Below are 24533 nucleotides of genomic sequence, written 5' to 3'. Positions count from 1 at the left end.
TTCTTTATTCTTTATTCTTTATTCTTTATTCTTTATTCTTTATTCTTTATTCTTTATTCTTTTATTCTTTATTCTTTATTCTTTATTCTTTATTCTTTATTCTTTTATTCTTTATTCTTTTATTCTTTATTCTTTATTCTTTATTCTTTATTCTTTATTCTTTATTCTTTTATTCTTTATTCTTTTTCTTTATTCTTTATTCTTTATTCTTTATTCTTTTATTCTTTATTCTTTATTCTTTTATTCTTTATTCTTTATTCTTTATTCTTTATTCTTTTATTCTTTATTCTTTATTCTTTTATTCTTTATTCTTTATTCTTTATTCTTTATTCTTTATTCTTTATTCTTTATTCTTTATTCTTTATTCTTTATTCTTTATTCTTTATTCTTTATTCTTTATTCTTTATTCTTTATTCTTTATTCTTTATTCTTTATTCTTTATTCTTTATTCTATTTTTTATGAATCAACAATACCTGATACACTTTTTTAAAAGAAGCATAAGATAAATAATTCTCTACAAAACGATGTATTTTTTCTGAATTATTAATTAAATTGCGTGATGAGCCAATGTTACATCCTAGGGTAACATTACCTCGCATCACCCTAATTATAGATTGTGCTTTATTTAACAATAGTCACCAATTTATCATTTTCCAAACCTGTCACGATAGGATCAAGTCTGCGGGTCAAGGGTCAACTGCTTCGGTCGCGTAATATTGGAAAGTAAAACTACAGAATTTGATTTTGAAAATCGATTTATTTTAAATAATGCTCGCTTTCACTGTATTTGACAGTTTGTCGGAACCTAGCAACGCATTGATTTGCAATCTTCAACGTCACAAATTTCGCATAATTGTGCAACGGTGCCTTCGTAGGTCTTTATCGCGAAACTTGCTGGAATTACAGAAATGGCAATGAAATACTGTTGAAGTGAAGGGAGTGCAGATTGTTACCCATATTATTGGTGTCGTAAACCACAACGTATGACGGTCTGTGCAAGGCAATCTTGTACTTCCGATGTGCAGTAGCTTCAAAGCAAACCTGACTGGTATCCAACGCATTGTAGTATACAAATATCGCAGTATTATCAAACACTCTTTCGATGTTCTACGGATGTAAGAATCAGTTTGAATACCAAAAATTTATGCTCTTACACTAAACGCTTACCCTTATTCTTGTAGTGGACTCTTTTACCGCATTTTCGTTGAACACAAGCCCACTCGGGACATGCACCTCAACCAAAGTTACCCCAGATGTTGTATGGGATTCTTTCTGTATATAGCTCATGCAAATCTTCAGATTCAGAACATTGTAGTCACCGGGGTTCAGCACGTTCACGTCGAGATTGAAGCTTTGTGCCGCCAGCTGGATGTTCATGTTGTATTGATAGGTCAGCTGAACGAAACCAAAACCAATTCCCGTAAAAGTGAGGTTACATTTGCGAACATTATCAGGAAGTTCATGAGATATCGCACTCAAAGAATTAGAGTTCGGTACATCAAATCTTTCTATATGATCGCCATATTTTATGTGCACGCTGTATTCATTACTTCTACCAGTGAGATATGAAGCCATCTTTCCGAGCGCTTTGAGAGCAACAAATGAACTGTGAACACCTTTAAATTCACCTGAGGAATATCGTTGCTTGTTCAACCACTCCATGATGGGAATGGCATCGACCATACGATCCTGTGCCAGATAACTCAGAAGCGCATATCCTGCTATTTCAACGCTCATCTCACCACCATCCCAGTGTCGCCCAGTATCGTCCCTGATAGAATCCGTGACAAGTGTATTTAGGAAGTTCTCGCGATTTTTATGGTTTGTCAACGACAGTGCATAGGTTGCCAAGGCTATGTCGTGGATTTTCGTGAGTTTGTAAAAGTTATCAGCCACACATTTTTCTCCCTTTTCTAACAATGCAGTGAACTGACTTGCGATATTATTATTTTCCTTAACAGCAGCCACAATAAACGCTGTCAGAGCAACGGACGATGATCCGTCTTGCATAGGTGCGTAAACTATTTCAGTGCCTTCTTCTTCTTTGAAGCATCCATCCGGCTTCTGCTTGCCGGAAATCCAGGAAAATGTACGGATTATTTCTGCGTTTTTGATCGTAATATGCTTGGATGCCGTAATGAAACTGCTTCCAACCAGTGCTGTCAGAAACAGGCTAGATTTGCCTTTTTGAGGTTTCCATTGTCCGAAACCTCCGTCCGCATATTTGTAGCTCAACTGATTTTGGTAGCCACTGGAAAGATAGTCCCTTGCCTTCTGCATAATTTCTGGAGCTTCCGTCTCTGTTTCCGTCAGATAATCCAGCACAACAACATTTGGAATGAATGTTAGTAGATTCAAATTTGCGCCGCCGTATGGTATTTTAAACATTGAATTCAAGTTCAGCGCAGTCGATGCCAGGAAATATGCTTGAAGAAATAAAAAAATAGTTCTAGTTGGAATACAATTTCGCAGTGCTTGTTATACTTACGATCTACGAAAACTTCAATTTTAGTGGAACCAGGATCGGCATTCCTAGATATGCCAATGTTTACATCGAATGTCTGGAAACCGTGGGAAGGAAGGTTGATAAAATTAGCCACCGTTGTTGTGTATAGTCGACTCTCCGGAGTAACGCGAAGCATGTGCTCTAACGCATCCGAGGTTAGCTCGTTGACTGCCTCGATTTTGATGGCGATATTACCAAGCTTTTTGGCTTTAATCAAGAATGAAATTGATTTCGGCTGGTGTGTGGGCACAAATATTGCTTTCTTGCGCCATTTCTCTGAAATAAAAAACCCTGATTAATCCACCTAGCGGTGTTGGTGCCTTTCTCGTGAAAAAAAAAATGAAAAATATGAGTGAGTGTTTTTTAGCGTGTTTTCCGAAAAGGAAATAGTATTTTGGCCATAACTTCTGGTCCCATATTCCAATCTGGCAATTTTCAATAGCAAACAATGGGAAACAATTCTCAGTCGAATGGAACTTGTTGCGAGTTCCAAAAAGTGTGTCTACAAAATTTTGTACACATACACACACATACATACATGCAAACATACATACATATGGGCTGCGAAATGGTGGGTTAACATCTGGGAAGGAGCGACCTACACAGCTCTGGTCCTCACAAGTTCCAATCTCACGCTTCCACGGGTCTTCCGATGACAATCGACCGCCAGCTAAGGGTTTTGTACTTAGCTGGTAGTGCAGCAGCCTGGGCACTGTTGTCCTTCTGACATCAGCTAGAGTGAGTGGGTGCGACCAAAGGGACCATCGTCCCTAACCCCTAATCCCAAGGCGTTAAGCGACCCGTGCCAAGGGGATGCATGGCCAGGGGGGTGAAATAATGAGCTAGGCCTTTAACGGAGCCTGTGGGGTACCTGGGCACCCTCCACAGTAATTGTCCCTTACCGCGTCATGCTGGGCTCTGGCGTGGTGGACCTTTTTTCCCGAGCAACTGGTGGGTCCAAAATGGATAACAAGTCAATTCTTCAATTAGTGATAGTAGTGTAGGCCACAACCCCTTCGCAAGAGGTGGGTTGTTCAGGTCTCCGCCTAGGAGGCCAGAGGCAATAGTCGGAAGCTCAGTGCGCAGCGCCAGCGTGGGTCACTTAACCTTCATCTCGGCTAAAAAACGCCGGTAGAGGTTATTGACGGCCAATGGCTTGTGGAGGCGATGTATTGCAAACGCGATGGGCTTTCGGCCTTCGAGGTGGCGACGGAACAGCTGGACGCCATCATCGACTTTGCGTCATCGAAGCATAATATCCGTAAGGACCTCGAGAGGAGCTTGCTGAAACTTCGAAAGTCGATGTTGGACGTCAAGCTGGAGAGGGCGGTCGGGACGGTCAAGTATGAACCCGTGAAATCCGTGGAGTCGAGGTCTATCCAGACTGAGGCCCAAGGATTCGCGGACTCGGGCAAGGTCAAATCGACCGAAGGCGTGCCAGCGAAGATGGTGGTGCCAAAGTCTACCCAGACAGAGGCTCAAGTGTTCGTGGGCTCGTCGAGGGTGACTGCTCCAACGGAGATGACACAAAAATGGGGGAGATAGTCTCCAGGGGATGAGCTCCCTGGGGGCCGCTCCAAAACGCGGAGGGTTACTACCCCAAACAAGGGTAGTGGGGCTGGGAAGCTGAATCCCGGACAGGTACCTCCCAAACCGGGGGAGGAAGGACCTGGAATGGTCCGTCCACCCAGGAAAGACGGTGGTAAGGGGTTACGGCAGGCTGCCCAAGTAGCACACCACACGCAACATCTTCCAAAAAGCACCTTGTTTCTCTTCAGTTTCATTGAAGGCATTGGAAAAACACCAAAGCACGAAAAAGTTGCATCAAGATGTCGAAAACGTTCGAGTTGTGATCAATGTTTCATTAACATTGCAATGCAGTACGTGTTTGACATTTGGAAAAAAAAAGCAACCAAAGAATACTGCACTTTATGTTGCAAACACGAAACAAAATCATCAAGTTGCATTTTTTTTATCATGTAACTTCAATGCGTCTTTCAAAATTTATTTGTTTGTTTAAATTAAGTTACAAATAAGTTGAGTGTGTCTTCATGTTTAATTTAGCATCGTCCAACGTTTTGACAACTCACATTTTTTTCCGGTGATGGTGCAATCAAGTAACAGAAAACCCGAGTACAAAACTTCATAATCGTATGGGTTTTATGGTTAGTCAACATGCAGTCCCTTCGAAGTGTTGAATGGTGCTGCGGTTGAGTGAAGGACTATCAATCACAAGATGCATAAATCGAATCCAGTTTTATATTTTTATTTTTTTTTCCGCTGTAGTATTTTGCTACATTTTTGCAATTTAACTGCAATCGAAGGATGTTTCCGTAGGGTCCACCTCTTGCGCTTTTTAGATTGCAAGAGAGTTATATGTGATGGCACATACGCAAAGATTGTTTCTTTCCGAATAGTTGCAACACTGTGAAATGTTCAGTAGTGAAACAAGTTGTGCTGCTTGGGTGAGAACTCTCAGCCGCCCCAGACCAGGGAAATAGAGGGGGATGACGCCTCCTGGACCCTGGTCCAGAACAAGAGGAAACCGAAGACGTCAAGGGCCGAAAAGAAGGCCCAGGCGAATGAGGGTAGCAAGAAGTCTAGGGTAGGCGCCAATCGCTTCAGGGACGATGCCCTAGTCATCAAGACGGACGAGGCTAAGTACACGGACGTCTTGAAGGCGATGAGGAGTGACGTCAAGCTCGGTGAACTCGGCTCCGACGTACGTCGAATAAGTCGTACCCGGATGGGCGAGATGATCCTCGAGCTGAAGCGGGGCGTCTCGCAAAAGGGCGCCGCCTACAACAAGTTGGCGGAGGAAGTCCTAGGCGAGACGGTCAAGGTGAGGGCACTCACGATGGAGGTGAATCTAAGGGTTAAAGACCTGGACGAGATCACCGAAGTCGAAGAGCTCGTCACGGCACTGCGGCGACAGTGTGAAGTGGAGACGCCCACCGCAGCCGTTCGGCTACGGAAAGGTCCGGCAGGGACGCAGGTAGCATTGGTTCGGCTATCTGCAGCGGACGCCTTCAAGGTAGTCAAGTTAGGGAGCGTCAAGGTGGGATGGTCGGTATGCCCTGTGGCCAATAACAATAGCAACCCATGGTGTCCATACAGACCCTTAGAGGTTATGCGCACGATTTACGATCTAGAAATGTTCAAACCGCATATTCTAAATTCTTCAAATCATTCTGGAGTTCAGATGAATTGGTCCACCTAGACCCATGGGGTTCATGCATGTCCTTAGAGACCATTTGCAAGATTTACGATCTAGAAATGTCAAAATTGGATGTTCCAAGTTCTCCAAATCATTATGGAGTTCAGACAAATTGGTCTACCAAGACAACTGGGTTCAATATTAATCCAATAACAACTCATACAAGCCCTTAGAGTCCATGTGTATCATTTACGGTCTAGATATGTTCAAGCCGGATGTTCTAAGTTGTCCAAATAAATTCAGACAAATTGATCTATTAAGATCTATTATCCTCGATACAAAGTCAATAGCAAGTCAATAGAAATTACCGAATAGGACATTCTTAGTTCTACAAATTTTTGCAGTTAAGGTCACTCCTGACAGAATCCAAGTTTCAAAGTGCTCGCGTTTTCGGGGGCACACCACTCGATACGGAGGCGACGGACAACTGTCATTTTTGTTGATTCAGATTTTGTTGAATTGGTCTACCAAGTTAATTGAGCTCAATCCAAAGCCAATAGCAACCAATAGTATCCCTACAGGCTCTTAGAGGACATGCGCATGATTTACGATTCAGATATTCCCCAACCGGATAATCAAAGTTCTCCACAACATTCTGGAGTTCAGATGATTTGATCTACCAAGACAACAGGACTCGATACGAAGTCAACAGCAACCCATTATGTCCATACATGCCTTTAGAGCCCATGTGCATGATTTACTATCTTGATATGTCTAACTCGGATGTTCTAAGTTCTCCAAATCATTCTGGAGCTCAGACCAGACTCAGGTTATCGTATGGGAACATATCTAAATTGTGTGTTCATATGCATGGTCTACAGTCTACCTAAATGAACATAATAATTTGCTATCGGTTCTGTTCCTAGCGTTATTGGCACGATGCACTAATTGGTCTTAAGGTCACTCTACCAGAATCCAAGTTTCAAAGTGCTCGCGTTTTCGGGGGCACACCACTCGATACGGAGGCGGCGGACAACTGTCATTTTTGTTGATTCAGCTTTGCTGCGTCGCAGCATGCATGAAAAAAATAAAAATGACAGTTGTGCGTTGCTTCCGTATCGCGTGGTGTGCCCCCGAAAACGCGAGCACTTTGAAACTTGGATTCTGTCAGGAGTGACCTTAAGACCAATTAGTGCATCGTGCCAATAACGCTAGGAACAGAACCGATAGCAAATTATTATGTTCATTTAGGTAGACCGTAGACTGTAGACCATGCATATGAAAACACAATTTAGATATGTTCCCATACGATAACCTGAGATTTCAAAACTTCATATTCGGACGTACCAAGATTTTGAATCGTAAGTATGCCTGATAGTAGCCTGAATATGTTGGATTTCCATCGGTTTTGCGCCGAGTTAACTTTGTAGATCAATTCACCTGAACTCTTGAGAGACTTAAAATATTTTAAACCATAAGTTGCTTTTACTTCGTACCGAGTACAATTGATATGATTGATCAATTGGTTTGAATTCTAGAAGGATTTGAAGAGCTTAGAATATCCGATTTGAACATATATGAGTCGTAAATCATGCGCATGGCTTCAAGGCGGCTATATAAACATCATGGATTGCTATGGACTATGTATCGAGCTCAGTTGCCTTGGTAGACCAGATGGTCTGAACTCCGGAATGATTTAGATAATTTAGAACATTTGATTTGGACAGACAAAAATTGCAATCCATATACATTGTCTCTGAACGCCAATAGCCATACAAAATGGATTACTACAGGCTTTGTACTAAGCACAGTTGACTTGACCATATCATGGATCATGGATATATTTAGATCGTAAATCATGCACATGGCCTCTAAAGGCTTGTATGAGTTCCTATTAGTTTTGTATTGAGCCCAATTGACATGGTAGATCAATAGTTCTGAACCTAAGAATGATTTGGAGAACTTGGAACATCTGATTTAGACATATCTAGATCGTAAATCATGCACATGGCCTCTGAAAGACTGCGTGGACAAAATGGGTTACTATTGTTTTTGTATTGAGCCCATTTTACTAGGTTAACCAATTCGTATAAACTCCCGAATGATTCAGATAACTTGAAATAACCGGTTTTGTCATATCTAAATCGTAAATCATATATATGGCCTTTTAGGGTCTGCATGTACACCATGGGTTGCTATTGACTTTGTATTGAGCCCGGTTGACTTGGTAGACCAATTGGTCTGAACTCCACTTTGATTTGGAGAACTTAGAACATCTGGTTTGAATATATTAGATCATGAATCATGCACATGGTCTCTAGGGCCTGTATGGGTAGCTATTGTCTTTGAATTGAGCCCAGCTGACGTGGTAGATCAATAGGTTTGAACGCTAGAATGATTTGAAGAACGTAGAAAATGCAGTTTAGACATATTTAGATCATTAATCATGCACATGGCCTCTAAGGGCCTGTATAAATAACATGGGTTGCTATTGGCTTTGTACTTAGCCCAGTTGACTTGGTTATACAATTACTATGAGCTCCAGAATGATTTGGAAAACTTAGAACATCCGGGTTGGGAAAATCTAGATCGTTAGTTATACTCATGACCTGTTAGAGCCAGTTTGGACACCATGGTCCATGGGTTGCTATTGGCTTTGAATCGAGCCCAGTTGTCTTAGTAGACCAATGTGCTTAAACACCAGAATGTTTTGGAGCACTTAGAATATCCGGTTTGGACATATCCAGATTGTAAATCATGCGCATGGCCTTTAAGGGCCTGTAAGGGCCTGTAAGGGTTTTATATAGAGCCTAGTTGTCTTTGTAGATCAATTGATCTGAGCTCCAGAATGATTTGGAGAACTTAGAACATCCGAGTTAGACATATCAAGATAGTAAATCATGCACATAGGCTCTAAAGGCATGTATGGACATAATGGGTTGCTGTTGACTTCGTATCGAGTCCTGTTGTCTTGGTAGATCAAATCATCTGAACTCCAGAATGTTGTGGAGAACTTTGATTATCCGGTTGGGGAATATCTGAATCGTAAATCATGCGCATGTCCTCTAAGAGCCTGTAAGGATATTATTGGCTTTGGATTGAGCTCAATTAACTTGGTAGACCAATTAGTCTGAACTCCAGGAAAAATTTGGAGAACTTAGAACATCGAGTTTGAAGGTTTATCTCTAAGGGCCTGTATGGGCTGTTATTGGCTTGATACCGAGCCCAGTAATCCTGGTAGATCAGTTCGTCTGAACTCCAGAATGATTTGGAGATCTTAGAACATCCGGTTGGGACATATCTTGATTATAGATTATGTGCATGCCCTTCAAGGGCCTGTATGGGCGCCATAAGTAGCTCTTGGTTTCATACCAAAAGGTAATTGTCCTGGTAGACCATAGTTCTAAAATCCAGAATGGTTTGTAGAACCTAGAACATCTGTAGAAATAGTATCTGCATTCATGATTCGTCATCACCGAAATAGTACTTTTCTAAGAAAAAACAGCAGTAAAATCGTTCATTCGCGATATTCGTGTGCAATTTTCGTCCATATAAAAGTGCCCAACTGACGATCCTTCCTCCGACGATTGCAGGATGTAGGTGTGCCCGAGTGTGAGGTCAGTTTCGGAAAGTTTATGAGCTGATGATTATTTTGGTATATAAACATGTGAATTTGACTGAGTAATGCCTGAGATATTACTAAGTCAAACCAGGTCAATATGATCCGCACACTGTAGGTGTGAGTTTTTTTTGAGCACTGTAGGAAAGTTAAGGCGTTTGCATACGCTTTCTCTACAAATAAACGATTGATCAAAATTACCCCAAATAAAAAAATAAAAATAAAAAAATAAAAATAAACTCGACAAAAAACATTTTTGAAACAAGTTTAAAATTATTTAATAATCAAGAACAACACAGCCTTATACGTTCTTCATGTAGCAGTACTCGTTTCAAAAATATGAAAAAAGCTATGATCTCACTTACGAGGGAAATATTTACAAAACAATTAAAAAACTGATCAATGTTCCCCGGACTACGGTACCATTTTTACATTCTTATATCATGAGGCTAACACGATGATACTTTTATGCCCAGAGAAATCGAGACAATTTCCAATCCGAAAATTGTCTACACCGGCACCGGGAATCGAACCCAGCCACCCTCAGCATGGTCTTGCTTCGTAGCCGCGCGATTTACCACTAGGCTAAGGAAGGCCCCACCTGTACGAATAAATGTTTGCAGCGTTTCCTCTATGGGTCCTCCTTAGCCGTGCGGTAAGACGCGCAGCTACAAAGCAAGACCATGCTGAGGGTGGCTGGGTTCGATTCCCGGTGCCGGTCTAGGCAATTTTCGGATTGGAAATTGTCTCGACTTCCCTGGGCATAAAAGTATCATCGTGCTAGCCTCATGATATACGAATGCAAAAATGGTAGCCTGGCTTAGAAACCTCGCGGTTAATAACTGTGGAAGTGCTTAATGAACACTAAGCTGCGAGGCGGCTCTGTCCCATTGTGGGGATGTAATGCCAAGAAGAAGAAGAAGAAGAGCGTTTCCTCTATAGGGTGTCTCAGAAAGTATAAGCACGATTTTGATTCACTCCTATTGTTTTCAGATAAATTTGAAATGACAGGTAATATCTGAGCATCATTGTTTACGTTATAATCTGTCGCTCTGTGATTCAGAAGTGCCATTTTTTTACGTTTTTATGAGATTGCGAAGCTTTTTCCTTGAAAGGCGCAAACATACTTTGCACGAATGATGCACTATTCCCAACGATTATTGAGTAATTGGCGAAAATAGAAAATTAGAGCATCAGAGCAGTTTGCAATGCGATTCGGAACTATGGTGTAGATTTTTCATTTCAGGGCATCAATAAATCGGAACGTAAATCGGTCTCAGTGATTCAAGCTCTTTCGGTAAAAATGGTACTTCTGTTCAAGATTTAGAAAAATCTGAGCATATCGAAGAATAAAGTCGACCGAACAATACACTAAATGAACTACGGACTTTCACAGACCGCATCGTGCTTTGGTGCTGTGCGGTTCTTTCTCTCTTTGCGGAAGGAAGTTTTTAATACTACCCCAAGCTATTTTAATTTCAACAGTGCTTCTCAGCGCTATTTGTACGCACGTCTCCACGCTCAGCAATGAGCATTAATAAAAACAAGAGGAAGGGGGAGTCTCTGAATTCTCCACTTCCTTCAAAGAAACAAGGTTTCAAGACCGTCCTGCCCAAGCGCGGAAAAAATAGAAGGAAGCTGGAGACTTCAGACATTCCTTCTAAATCTAACGTTGACATTATTTCTTCTCCTATCGAACTGAGCAATCAGTTCGAATTGAACAATGATGAAATTGAACAAATTGAATCTACCTTTAGCCCAGGTGATTCGATTCATGCGAAGAAACAACGGATTCCGCCAATTGTGGTATCTGTTGCCGATTTTTCTGGCTTCCGGAATGAGATTTTGAGTAACCTTCAGGGGATCAAGGTTTAATTTCAGATTGCTAGGAAGGGTGACTGCCGCGTTTTGCCGGGATCCTTTGACGATCGCAAACGTCTTCTTCAGTATTTAACTGAGAAGCGCCATAAATTCTTCACACACGACGACAAAACTGAGCGACTGTTCAAAGTCGTCTTGAAAGGTCTCCCCAGTGATGACAAATCACTGGATGAGATTAAAATTGAAATTTCTCAATTACTTGGATTTTCACCAGTCCAAGTAATTAAGATGAAAAAGAAATCCCACTCCCACATTTTAACAAAAGTGAACTAAATAATATGAAAAGTTTGGAAAAGGCCTGTATTATGTCTCATGTCCGTATTACATGGGAACATTTCCGCAGGCTTGGGAGAAATTTCCAAAACCCCGCCCAGTGCCGTAAGTGCCAAAAGTGGGGTCATGGAACCAAACATTGTCACATGGATGCTAAATGCATGATTTGTGGTGGAACCTCTCACGCCAAGGACGCATGTCCTGTGAGAGAAGATTCCAATAAATTTAAGTGTGCAAATTGTGGGGGCAATAATAAATCCAATTTCTGGGAATGCCCTTCACGCAAAAAAGTTTTACCCGTAATGCTGGGTAGACACCTTTATGTGGTGTGTTACGGGGTAAGATCTACCACGGTTATATTGCCAGCTACAGGCAAATCCTGACCCAACGAATACCTTCCTCATTATCCAACTCCGTGGTACTTATGAGGGTGTCGCTAAGTCGGTGGCCTCTCGTTAAGTAAGTACTACATCAACACTTCCTTCCTCTCCCTAGTTACGGTGAAGATGGGCGTGGCCAGGAGTAGTAATCCTCATGCTTTTGTTATTTTTGTTTTAGACTGGAATCAAGGACCACTCCTCTTCTTGATTTCTGATAGCATTCTAGATAAGGATCTCAAAAGTAAAACATGAGTATCACTAGTGTCCAATCTACGAATTACACCGTAACAATGCTAATGCTAATGCTAATGCTAATGCTAATGCCCTTCACGCAAAAAAGTTTTGAATTCCCGTGCAAAATTGATGACGGGAAATTCCAATCGGATCCCAGATTCGACGGGTAGAAATTGTTATCGGACTCCGTTTCAATGGATCAATGTGAAAGTTCTAAATTGGAATGCCCGCTCTCTAAAGGGTAAGGAAGATGAATTGTTCAACTTCCTAACAGTTCATAATGTGCATATTGCCATTATAAAAGAAACTTATTTAAAACCAGGACTCTCCATTAAAAGAGATCCAAATTATTGTATCTACAGAAATGATCGTCTTGACAGCGCCTGTGGTGGGGTCGCCATTGTCATTGATAGACGTATCAAACATAAATTATTTTCTTCGTTTGAAACCAAAGTTTTTGAAACCTTGGGAGTTTCTGTTGAAACAAATTTTGGACAATTTTCCTTCATTGCAGCCTACTTGCCTTTTCAATGCAATGGGCAGCAAAAGAATTTGTTGAAAGCTGATCTTCAAATTCTGACTCGCAACAAATCAAAATTCTTCGTAATTGATTACTTCAATGCCAAACACCGTTCATGGAATAATGCTCAAAGCAATTCCAATGGTAAAATTTTATTTGTAGATTGTTCTGCGGGATATTATACTATTCAATATCCCAATGGACCAACTTGTTTTTCTTCCAGTCGAAATCCTTCTACAATTGATTTAGTTTTAACGGATTCAAGTCAGCTGTGTGGCCAATTGGTAACTCATGCTGACTTTGACTCTGATCACCTTCCTGTGACGTTTGAAATCTCACAAGAAGCCATTTGTAATCCAATCAGCTCTAATTTTAATTATCATAGAGCTGATTGGGAACGCTGAGCTGAATATAAAACGTATATCGATAGGAATTTTGATGTTGATATTCCTCTCGATACCAAAAGTGATATTGATAATGCTCTCGTATCTTTGACAAATTTAATTGTCGAAGCCAGAGGCATTGCAATCGTCTTAAAAATGTGAGGCGAAGGCAATACCAAAGAACTCGCGATCCCGCGTTGAAAGTTATTTGGCGTGATTTGCAAAATGAAATTAAAAAACGTTTCGCTATTCTGAGAAATACCAACTTTGAGAATAATGTCTCGAAGTTGGATCCCAGTTCGAAACCCTTTTGGAAATTAACAAAATATCTTAAAAAACCTCAAAAGCCAATTCCAGCGCTTAAAGAGGAAAATAAAATTTTATTAACAAATGGCGAAAAGGCTCAAAAACTTACTTAGCAGTTCGAGAATGCCCATAATTTTAGTCTAGGTCTCACTAGTCCAATTGAGGATCAGGTTACACGGAGCTTCGAAGACATTCTCAATCAAGAGAATGTTTTTGACCCTTCGTTGGGAACTAATTTGGATGAAGTGAGATCTATTACTAGAAAATTTAAAAATATGAAAGCCCCGGGTGATGATGGTATTTTCTACATACTTATCAAAAAACTTCCTGAGAGCTCTTTATCCTTTTTGGTTAATATATTTAACAAATGTTTTCAATTGGCATACTTCCCAGATAAATGGAAAAACGCCAAAGTTGTTCCTATTTTGAAGCCGGACAAAAATCCAGCTGAGGCTTCTAGTTATCGCCCAATCAGTTTGCTTTCTTCAATAAGCAAACTGTTTGAAAAGATTATTTTAAATAGAATGATGGTTCATATTAATGACAATTCTATTTTTGCTGATGAGCAATTTGGTTTTCGCCACGGGCATTCAACCACCCATCAGTTATTAAGAGTAACGAATTTAATTCGGCTCAACAAATCTGAAGGATATTCGACTGGAGTTGCTCTTCTTGATATAGAGAAAGCATTTGACAGTGTTTGGCATGAAGGTTTGATTGTAAAATTGATGAATTTTAATTTTCCTCTGTACATCATTAAACTGATCCAAAATTATTTATCAGATCGCTCACTACAGGTAAACTGTCAGAATACTAAATCTGATAGATTACCTGTAAGGGCTGGTGTCCCCCAAGGCAGCATACTGGGGCCCATATTGTATAACATTTTTACTTCTGACTTACCTGATTTACCACCAGGGTGTCAAAAATCTTTGTTCGCAGATGACACAGGTCTCTCAGCCAAATGGCGAGACCTTCGTGTCATTTGTAGTAGATTGCAAAAAAGTTTGGATATTTTCTCCACTTACTTGCAAAAATGGAAAATTTCCCCGAATGCTTCCAAAACTCAGCTTATAATTTTCCCACATAAGCCGAGAGCTTCTTATTTGAAACCTTCTAGCAGACATATTGTCACTATGAATGGGGTTCCAATTAATTGGTCTAGCGAAGCTAAATATTTAGGACTTCTGCTAGATCAAAAATTAACTTTTAAAAATCGCATTGAAGGCCTTCAAGCCAAATGTAACAAATATATTAAGTGTCTATATCCACTTATAAACAGAAAATCAAAACTTTGTCTTAAGAACAAACTTTTGATTTACAAACAAATTTTTAGACCTGCCATGTTGTATGCTGTGCCAATATGGACTAGTTGCTGCAATACCAGAAAGAAGGCACTCCAGAGGATTCAAAATAAAATTTTGAAAATGATTCTGAAGTTGCCTCCGTGGTATAGTACCAATGAACTTCATAGAATTTCTAATATTGAGACATTGCAACAAATATCCAACAAAATAATTTCCAATTTTAGATAAAAATCATTGCAATCTTTTATTGCAACGATTAACTCCTTGTACCCTTAGTATAAAATAGGTTAAGTTTAGTTTAAGTTGAAAACATTGTAATTCCTACATGGTTCAATTCAACCAGAGGAAAAAAATTCTAACTGCCAGAGGCAATTGAAATGTATTAATAATAACTAAAAATATGACATAGCAAATAAGGATGATAGTGTTAAGAAAACACGGAACACCTCGTCTAAGAGATGAATGCATGTATTAGATAAAAAAAAAACTACTGACTTTCAGGGAGCAGAAGAAAATAAAAAAAGTGAATAACATGCTGTATATGTCAGAATATGGGCCCATAAGGTATACGATAAACTTTTGTGTGGAAGATTGATAAGCAAGTTTATTAAGGAAAATTCTGTAAAAAGGAAATGATTTTGTAAGAAATTTGTAAGTGTGTAATTCTTACAAATCCATTTGCAGCGATCGATACAATTACAGTTGATTGTAGCGGCAGTTACTGTCTATTATCCGAAAGCATCATAATCCAGCACTATTTTGGACGGTTTTGATTTCAGTGTATTACGCGATGAACACGGTAATCTGGTACAAAGCAAAAAGAGTTGAATCGGTACTCAAGGAGATAATTATTTCCACGGAAATTCGTTTTATCACTTTTTGTGCTTTGACAAAGACACATTTGTGAAAGCATGTTAGGGAAGCGGACTCCATCATAACTTTGCAAAAAAGATTGAAAATGCAGCCTAAATCATTGATAAACGGTTCGTGCAGAAGCTAATCGGTACCATCTGATCAAAATCCCACTCCTTAGCGTACGATCAAAAGGATCTGGGAAAAGTGATACTGAACAGCAGTAAAGCATAATAAAGGACGTAAAAGCGAAACAATAATCAATTATTCTTTAAAAACAAAGTCATAAATCGAGCTGTAGACAAGTGCTTTTAGTGCACTTAAAAAAAAAATCGCCTCGGTTCAACCGTCTTTTGTACAAAATGGTGGCCCTGATCCCCCCTGGTGGGGTGGGGCCTCTGTCTTATATGCAATTGGATACTGAAAAGCCGAGTACCGGTGATGATGATGATGATGATGATGATTAAATCTGTGAATCTGGTAACACTTCATATGCTAGGTTCAATTATGGTTATGTACAAGCGAAGTACTCACCCTTCTTGTCCGGATTATCTACGAAGTCGATTTCATCGTTTTGGTTAAATAAGGTGACCTCTGTCGTTAGCGAATTGTCCATAAAGTTGAAAATCGTAACCTGTATCAGCGAAACCTCACCTCGTTTTATAGAATACGGAAGATTTGCAACAATGTAGAACTGATCTCCAACCGTTAATCTCTCCGGAGCGCTCATCAACCCTAAACCTCGACTAGGGCTGAGGGCAAACCCGGTAACATACCACGAGGTGAATGTACCGGGTACCACAGCCGATATAGTTCGCTCTGGTTTGTTTTCCATAGTGTAGTTTTTCCACAGCCATGCTTCCGGAAAACTATTTCTAATCACTATGCCTTTGGTTGTGGCTCGTGGGATATATCGTCTCATGCGTCTCGATCCAACTGCAAGCAGTCAACTTAAAATACTCGGCCGTTTATATTGGGTTTGTTTCACTCACCTTTGTTAGTTTCTTCACCAAACCTCGAAAACAGACCGTACGACTGTATAAATATCATGAAATATTGATTTAAGAACGAAAAAAAAACAAATAATGTGCAAAAGTGACACCTACATGTATTATATCCAAGTCATTGCTATCCTCACTAACGTACTTTTCCAATTCGTCTAACACTTCGTCCCGCGTTAGGCCAAATTTGTCGTGTCCCAGCAAGAGGGTCCCTTGATCAATTGCCTGAAAGGCAATGTACGAATCGGGAGCCGCTTTAATATCAATGTATAGGTCCTGATCAGGTCGATACATTCCATTCTTTTCATCCAGTGTGAACTCAAACTAAAAGAAAAAAAGCTATTTTATAGACATTCATAGTCCACTGTTGAATATATTCCTCACCTCGTTCTCGAACGATTCAAAATCCATTTCAATGAAATCCATTATCAGCTGGCCATGTTGCATCGTGTAGACAAGTAATTTCGCGTGCGGGGCCATATCCGCCGAAAGCTTAAACTTGATCGTGAAGCTGGTCGTCTTGTCAAACTTGTTATGCCCAGCAAACACAATGCTTCCACGTGATACAACAAAGTAATAGAGTTCGGTGAACCGCTCGTTTGAGTTAACGTTGAAATTAACAATGTTCCCAGTAATGATCCTGGAAGCATGAGGAATAAATTGAAACTACCACTCCCATTTGCTTTGTGAAGTCAAAAAGCACCTATCGCTTGTATTAACTTGCAGATATTGAATTGCTACATCTTTTAAGCCTTCGACGTATCCCAAATCATCATACTCTACGTCGTCAAATTCTGCCTGAGGAAAGACATCAGTTGCGAATTTAATCAAATTATGATCTTGAGATTACTCACCGATATCGAGACTGTCGATAGTTCATCGGGCATCTGAAGAGTGAAGTACGCGATTCCTTGCTTGTTTAGGCGCGCTTTCTCGTATTGCTCACTCGTATCTGTTTTCAGTTTTATGCTTTGGCCCTCGAGGCCCCATGGCTTGAGCGGAATTCCGCTGTGGTCTTTGACGGATACTTTACAGAAATATTTTGCCCCGGGACGGTAATACATTGCAGGCTTCACAAGCTTGATTTTGTACGGATATTTGAATACGGGTATCTGTTTGATTACAACCGCCTTCATATCTGGTGGAGGCGATACAAATTAAAGTTTCGCTATGCTACAAAATTTGTCATGAACTTACTGGAAAATGTTTCTGTCAACGATATAACGACCTTCACCAGAGCATAATCCTGGTATTCTTCTGGCAGCAGCTCCTCCTTCAACCCAAACGTAAAAGAGGAGCTACTGTCGAATTGATTTTCCTTGATATCACTTGCTTTGTTGGGAAACTGTTGATCTGCATACAGTTCTACTCGAATTCGTCCACGTACTGGCCCTCCAAAAGTATAGTGTGATGCGACATCCAGGCTGATTGATTGTTCAGAAATCAGCAAAGTACGGGAAGGTGCAACTTTGATGACAAACTTTGGCAAAACGTACTCACGAACTTCAATTTCCAGCGTTTTTTCATGCTTGACGACATCTAGGTTCTACAGAGAAATAGTTGCTTGTGAGTGGATTAACTGATTACGAGATTCTATTGTTGATTACTGACTAAAGCCAAATGCTAATTGCACGGAACAGCCGACAATTTTCATATATTTTATAAACGCAAACAGCAATAAAAATTAAACATAAACTTTATGTCAACATTCGATCATGTGAACTGCCCCATGACACAATTAGAAACCCAAAGTAGACATAATTGTTGATCTAAATATTCGTAGCTGAATAATACAAATAATTGGATTAAATAGCGAGCAAGGTGGATCATTTGCGGTCCCTCCGTAGGCTGCGTGGTTGACGACGTGCAGCTATGGATCGAGCTGAATGGAGAAGCTCCAAGCAGCACAACTTGTTCCACTACTGAACAATTTACTGTGCAGTAATTTTCCAGGAAAAGCAATGTTTGCTTATGTGCCATGAAATAAGGCTGCCTATCAATCTAAAAGTCGCAAGGGGTGGAGCCTATGTAAACATCCTTCGAAAGCAATAACATTGCCGAAATGTTGCAAATCAGTACTGCAAAATAAAAAAATAAACCAAAATATAAAACTGGATTGAATGTATGGATCTTGCGATTGACGATCCTTTACTTTACCACAGCACCATTCAACACTTCGAAGGGACATAATGTCAATATAGCATAAAAACCATACGATTCTAAAGTTTCGTACTCGGGATTCTTGTTACTTGATTGCACCATCACCGGAATGAATTGTGAGTTGTCAAAACGTTGAGCGATGTTGAATCAAACATGAAGATTCCCTGTACTTTTCTGTAACTCAAAACAAATAATTTATTTTGGAAAGACGTTTGGGAGCGTTCATAAATTACATAACTCTCAGAGGGGGGGGGGGTTCAGCGAAGTGTGGCGATCCAATATTTTTAAGATCACTTGTCATAAAACGTCATTTTGAAGATGTTTCATACAAAAAGTGTGACATAGGCGGGAGGGGATTCTTGAAAATGCTTAATTTTTGCGTTACGTAATTAATGGATCATCCCTATTAATGTTATGAAACTCATATGTGAATATGTACGTTATGTGGAAGATATTGATTTGGAAAATGTATTGGAGTTAACCACTTTCTCTTCGATGGGACTCGAACCCATGACCCTACAATACGCTAGTGGTTACCTCCAATAGGGTAAATGATATATTTTGGACATGTACATTCTTTGGACAAGCCTGAGCTTCTTCGATCAATTTTAGATAATGTGTAGGAAAATTTTTATCGAAAGTACGATCATTGCATACTTTTACCTCAACTCTAGCGGCTCCTGATGAGAATTCACCAATCAACTTTTATTTATCTTTCAAATTATCTAAAATGTAAAGCTTTCTACCAAAGTGCCTGCTGGACGCCAGTATGCAGAAGAACATGCATTATAGGACTATTTGTAACATGCACCTGAAACACGTTTAAATTGGTTCAAACGGCAATCTTGAGGTCCTGCGGCCAAAGTTTGATTGTAATTGAGATACTAACATATTCCAATTGCTTAACATGAACTTGAGACGGATGAAAAAGGAGTGACCAAAATGAAGTTATGTTTTTATGCATCAGACATTTATTGGTCACCCCATGTACAGTACATGGATGAACCATTAATTGCCAACTTTCAGGCTGTTTTCAATGATATCGATAAGATTGCGAAACAATGTTAATTTCTGGTTTAATCTATGTCAGTTAAGCAAATAAATGCATTAAAATGAATGTGGATACGTGTAGGTAAGGTAAGTGTAGGTTACATTTTCCAAATCAATATCTTCCACATAACGTACATATTCACATATAAGTTTCATAACATTGTAAATTATCGTCCAAGTCGGGTGATTTAATCCCCGGAAATAGGCAATTAACTTTGATTGAACTTCCCTATTAATGTTACGTGCACCCAGCCAAAAACACTTAAGAAGTTCATCAAAACCACTTATGATTTGGCGCTACAAAGATTATATGTGAAAACCATAAGTGTAATTTATGATTCAGAAGGAGAAATGCATTTTCAGCTACTCACAACTATCAACTATCATAGACTTATGAATATTATGAGAAAGAACTATTGTTATTATAAGAGTGGTTATTAATTCATCATAGTCATACTTATGAAATCAATAATAAAAATAAGATAAAAAATAAAAGTATTTGTAATGATTTTTTTGACGTAGGACTACGTCTGTCTTTTTTATATTGGGGTACATTTTACGATTGCGAAAATCAGAGACCGTCACGAAAATATGATAGACTTTAAACTTCAATATCTCAGCCGTTCCTCGATGGATTTTCAATTTTTTTGGACCATTCGGTCAAAGTTGAGTCATCGCTTCTTTGTATTTATATAAAAATACTGATTTTTAACTATTTATTTTTGTAAATTGAAAAAAAGGTTAGAAATAGGTAAACCAACCAATCACGTACATGCATCACTAGCACAGACATCAAAAATCAATCACTTTCGAGTTTCGATCTAATGCTCAGATTGAACAAGATTTCACGCAGAGCGGACAGACATAGCATCATGGAGGCGCTGGTAACATTTTCACCGGAGATCCATCGCATTGGTGGTTCCTCGGTGTGTTGCTGCAGATCATTCAACCTCAACGAACCAGCATTTTATATGAAGAAAGGGTTGACTAAAAAAATAGCACTGTTCTCGTGCTCGATCTCGTGCCGCCAGTGGCGATGCTTTTATTTTATTATTGGGAAAGCGCATTGGGTAAAGAAAATTGGTTCTTCTCAGGACTAGCATTTTCTAAACAGAAAGGTTTAATTGCGAAAATTGACTGTTTTGGTGGCATCGGCGTTTGGCGTGGAAGCTTGGTTTCTGTTAGTGATTGCATTCATTCAAATTTACGGGCTTAATTTATTGAGTACAAGAAAGCTGCTTTCCGACGCGCGACCTATTTTGATCGGGATTCCGTAATTAATTTTTTTTTTTCAATAAATGTATGTTTATTTACACGGCACGGCAAATGCTGGGTAAAGCGTACCATTGGTACTTCGCGTACCTGAAGGAATCAAATAGATCCCATCTCGCGGTCCTTAGCCTCTTACCCAGCAACTCCTATCCCTCCCCGCGGTGCTTTCCGGGATACGAGCAACTTTAGGGAAGATCGGGTAACCAATCCCGGTGGGAACTATGGTCGTATGCTGACAGGGAAGGAGGGTTTGCTCCTCTCCGGAGGTGCAAATCTTATTGAGCGTCTGTTCTCCATGTCAGGATCGGCTCAAAACAGCGTCTGTTCTCCATGTTAGGGGCGGCTGATCATCGTCCGAGTGCCAGCGAGGGACTCTAAGTGAAACTGTGCACCATGGTCCACCGGAAATAAGGAGGAATGGTCCTCCGGAAATTTAGGGGGTTTGGTGTCAGGCCCTGCAAGCCAGCCATTAAAAAAAGCATACGCAACGAACAATCAACAAGAGAGTACGGACCGGAACCATCGGCGAAGACCACTGCGACGAAAAGGGACTAGCGATTGGAAACTCGGTTCGTGGAACGGCAAATCTCTCAACTTCATCGGGAGCACACGCATACTCGCCGTTGTGCTCAAGGACCGTGGATTCGGCATCGTAGCGCTGCAGGAGGTTTGTTGGAAGGGATCAATGGTGCGAACGTTTAGAGGTAATCATACCATCTACCAGAGCTGCGGCAACACACACGAGCTGGGAACAGCTTTCATAGTGATGGGCGACATGCAAAGGCGCGTGATCGGGTGGTGGCCAATCAACGAGAGAATGTGCAGGTTGAGGATCAAAGGCCGGTTCTTCAACTTCAGCATAATCAACGTCCATAGCCCACACTCCGGAAGCACTGATGATGATAAGGACGCATTCTACGCGCAGCTGGAACGTGAGTACGTCAGCTGCCCAAGCCACGACGTCAAAATCATCAAAGGAGATTTGAACGCTCAGGTTGGCCAAGAGGAGGAGTTTAGACCAACTATTGGGAAGTTCAGCGCACACCGGCTGACGAACGAAAACGGCCTACGACTAATTGATTTGGCCGCCTCCAAGAATATGGCCATTCGCAGCACCTACTTCCAACACAGTCTTCCGTATCGATACACCTGGAGATCACCACTGCAGACAGAATCACAAATCGACCACGTTCTGATTGATGGACGGCACTTCTCCGACATTATCGACGTCAGGACATATCGTGGCGCTAACATCGACTCTGACCACTATCTGGTGATGGTTAAACTGCGCCCAAAACTATCCGTCATCAACAATGATCGGTACCGACGACCGCCGCGGTACGACCTAGAGCGACTGAAGCAACCTGATGTCGCCACTGCATACGCGCAGCATCTCGAGGCAGCGTTGCCGGAAGAGGGTGAGCTCGATGGGGCCCCTCTTGAGGACTGCTGGAATACAGTTAAAGCAGCCATTAACGACGCAGCGGAGAACAACGTCGGGTATATGGGACGAAGTCGACGGAACGATTGGTTCGACGAAGAGTGCAGACAGATTCTGGAGGAGAAGGACGCAGCGCGGGCGGTCGCGCTGCAGCAAGGTACCCGGCACAACGTGGAACGTTCTAGACGGAAGCGGAGACAGCAGACCCGCCTTTTTCAGGAGAAGAAACGCCGCCTGGAAGAAGCGGAGTGCGAGGAGATGGAACAGCTGTGCCGTTCTCAAGATACACGCAAGTTCTATCAGAAGCTCAACGCATCCCGTAAAGGCTTCGTGCCGCGAGCCGAAATGTGCCGGGATAAGGATGGGAGCTTCTTGACGGACGAACGTGTGGTGATCGAAAGGTGGAAGCAGCACTACGAGGAACATTTGAATGGCGCTGAGAGTACAGGCAGTGAAAGTCATTTCAGCGGACGATGGAAGCCAACCAGCCCCCACCTTGAGGGAAGTTAAGGATGCCATTCAACAGCTAAAGACCAATAAAGCAGCTGGTAAGGATGGTATCGGAGCTGAGCTGAGATGGTATTCGAGCGATCACCATCCTTAATGCCGCCTACAAAGTGATATCCCAGGTCATCTTCCGTCGTCTGTCATTATTAGTGAATGAGTTCGAGGAAAGTTATCAAGCCGGCTTCGTTGACGGCCGCTCGACAGCGGACCAGATTTTTACTGTACGGCAAATCCTTCAAAAATTCCGTGAAAACCAGGTCCCAACGAACAATTTGTTCGTTGATTTCAAGGCGGTATACGACAGTATAGACCGCGTAGAGCTATGGAAAATTATGGACGAGAACAGCTTCCCTGGGAAGCTTACCAGAATGATCAAAGCAACGATGGATGGTGTGTAAAACTGTGTGAAGATTTCGGGCGAACACTCCAGTTCGTTCGAATCACGCAGGGACTAAGACAAGGTGATGGACTTTCGTGCCTGTTGTTCAACATTGCGCTAGAAGGTGTCATGCGGAGAGCCGGGTGTAACAGCCGGGGTACGATTTTCAACAGATCCAGTCAATTTATTTGTTTCGCGGATGACATTGACATTGTCGGCCGAACATTTGCAAAGGAGGCAGAACTGTACACCCGCCTGAAACGTGAAGCAACAAAAGTTGGACTGGTGGTGAATGCGTCAAAGACAAAGTACATGCTTGTGGGCAGAACCGAGCGCGACAGGGCCCGCCTGGGAAGCAGTGTTACGATAGACGGGGATACCTTCGAGGTGGTCGAGGAATTCGTCTACCTCGGATCCTTGCTAACGGCTGACAACAACGTTCGTCGTGAAATACGAAGGCGCATCATCTGTGGAAGTCGGGCCTACTACGGGCTCCAGAAGAAACTGCGGTCGAAAAAGATTCGCCACCGCACCAAATGTGTCATGTACAAGACGCTTAAAAGACCAGTTGTCCTCTACGGACATGAAACATGGACAATGCTCGAGGATGACTTGCAAGCACTCGGAGTATTCGAGAGACGGGTGCTTAGGACTATTTTTGGCGGTGTGCAAGAAGACGGTGTGTGGCGGTGAAGAATGAACCACGAGCTCGCCCAGCTCTACGGCGAACCCAGTATCCAGATACGATCCGAAGAGTACATCATAGAAAGTCACATCAAGTCCATAACACAATTGGAAGATGCGTCCAAATCCATTAAAAACAAAATCCTTAACGCCTACCAAGAGAGCTGTCCAACTAAATCAACTAGTTCGAGTAGAGACGTTCCATGGTGGAATAAAACTCTTGAGAAGCTTAGGAAAACTGCGCGTAGGGAGTTCAATCGTGCTAAGCAAACCGGCGATTGGAGCCTATACAGAAAGGCCCTGACGAACTACAACAAAGAAATAAGGTCAGCCAAACGGAAATCGTGGATTCTAATGTGTGAAAGCATAGAGAATACACCCATAGTGGCCAGACTCCAAAAAACTCTTTCAAAAGTCCACTCCAATGGTGTGGGTAGCCTCCGAAAGACGGATGGTTCGCTCACTGTAGAGCCTAGCGATACACTGAGCGAATTGTTAAAGATCCACTTCCCTGATTCAATCCCTGAGTCGAGCATCGGCGACCAAGGCACTGGAATTGCTGTCTCAGATCCACAAGAGATCCAATCATGGGTTTCTGGGTCTAAAAAATGCGCAATAAA

General features: G+C 41.3%; 2 protein-coding genes across 2 annotated transcripts in view; both read right to left on the bottom strand.

Annotated features, from left to right (window-relative positions):
- The window catches only part of LOC134224766 (pyrokinin-1 receptor), a 680810-nt gene that overhangs the window by 511848 nt on the left and 144429 nt on the right, over positions 1-24533 (bottom strand). The gene's annotated exons all lie outside the window — the stretch shown is intronic.
- The window catches only part of LOC134224765 (thioester-containing protein 1 allele R1-like), a 29551-nt gene continuing 5770 nt past the window's right edge, over positions 753-24533 (bottom strand). Inside the window, exons 3-13 of the mRNA XM_062704326.1 lie at positions 17618-17966; positions 17275-17558; positions 17124-17218; positions 16805-17060; positions 16526-16744; positions 16412-16454; positions 15954-16355; positions 2490-2783; positions 1169-2427; positions 955-1108; positions 753-895 (exon numbers count right to left, since the gene is read on the bottom strand). Coding sequence (XP_062560310.1) covers positions 807-895; positions 955-1108; positions 1169-2427; positions 2490-2783; positions 15954-16355; positions 16412-16454; positions 16526-16744; positions 16805-17060; positions 17124-17218; positions 17275-17558; positions 17618-17966 — 3444 coding nt within the window. The 3' untranslated portion in view covers positions 753-806. The remainder of the gene's footprint in view (positions 896-954; positions 1109-1168; positions 2428-2489; positions 2784-15953; positions 16356-16411; positions 16455-16525; positions 16745-16804; positions 17061-17123; positions 17219-17274; positions 17559-17617; positions 17967-24533) is intronic.

Source organism: Armigeres subalbatus, chromosome 3, assembly GCF_024139115.2.
Source record: "Armigeres subalbatus isolate Guangzhou_Male chromosome 3, GZ_Asu_2, whole genome shotgun sequence".
Classification (NCBI taxonomy): domain Eukaryota; kingdom Metazoa; phylum Arthropoda; class Insecta; order Diptera; family Culicidae; genus Armigeres; species Armigeres subalbatus.
The sequence above is the reverse complement of the archived record's forward strand: the minus strand, read 5'-3'. Positions and strand labels throughout refer to the sequence as shown.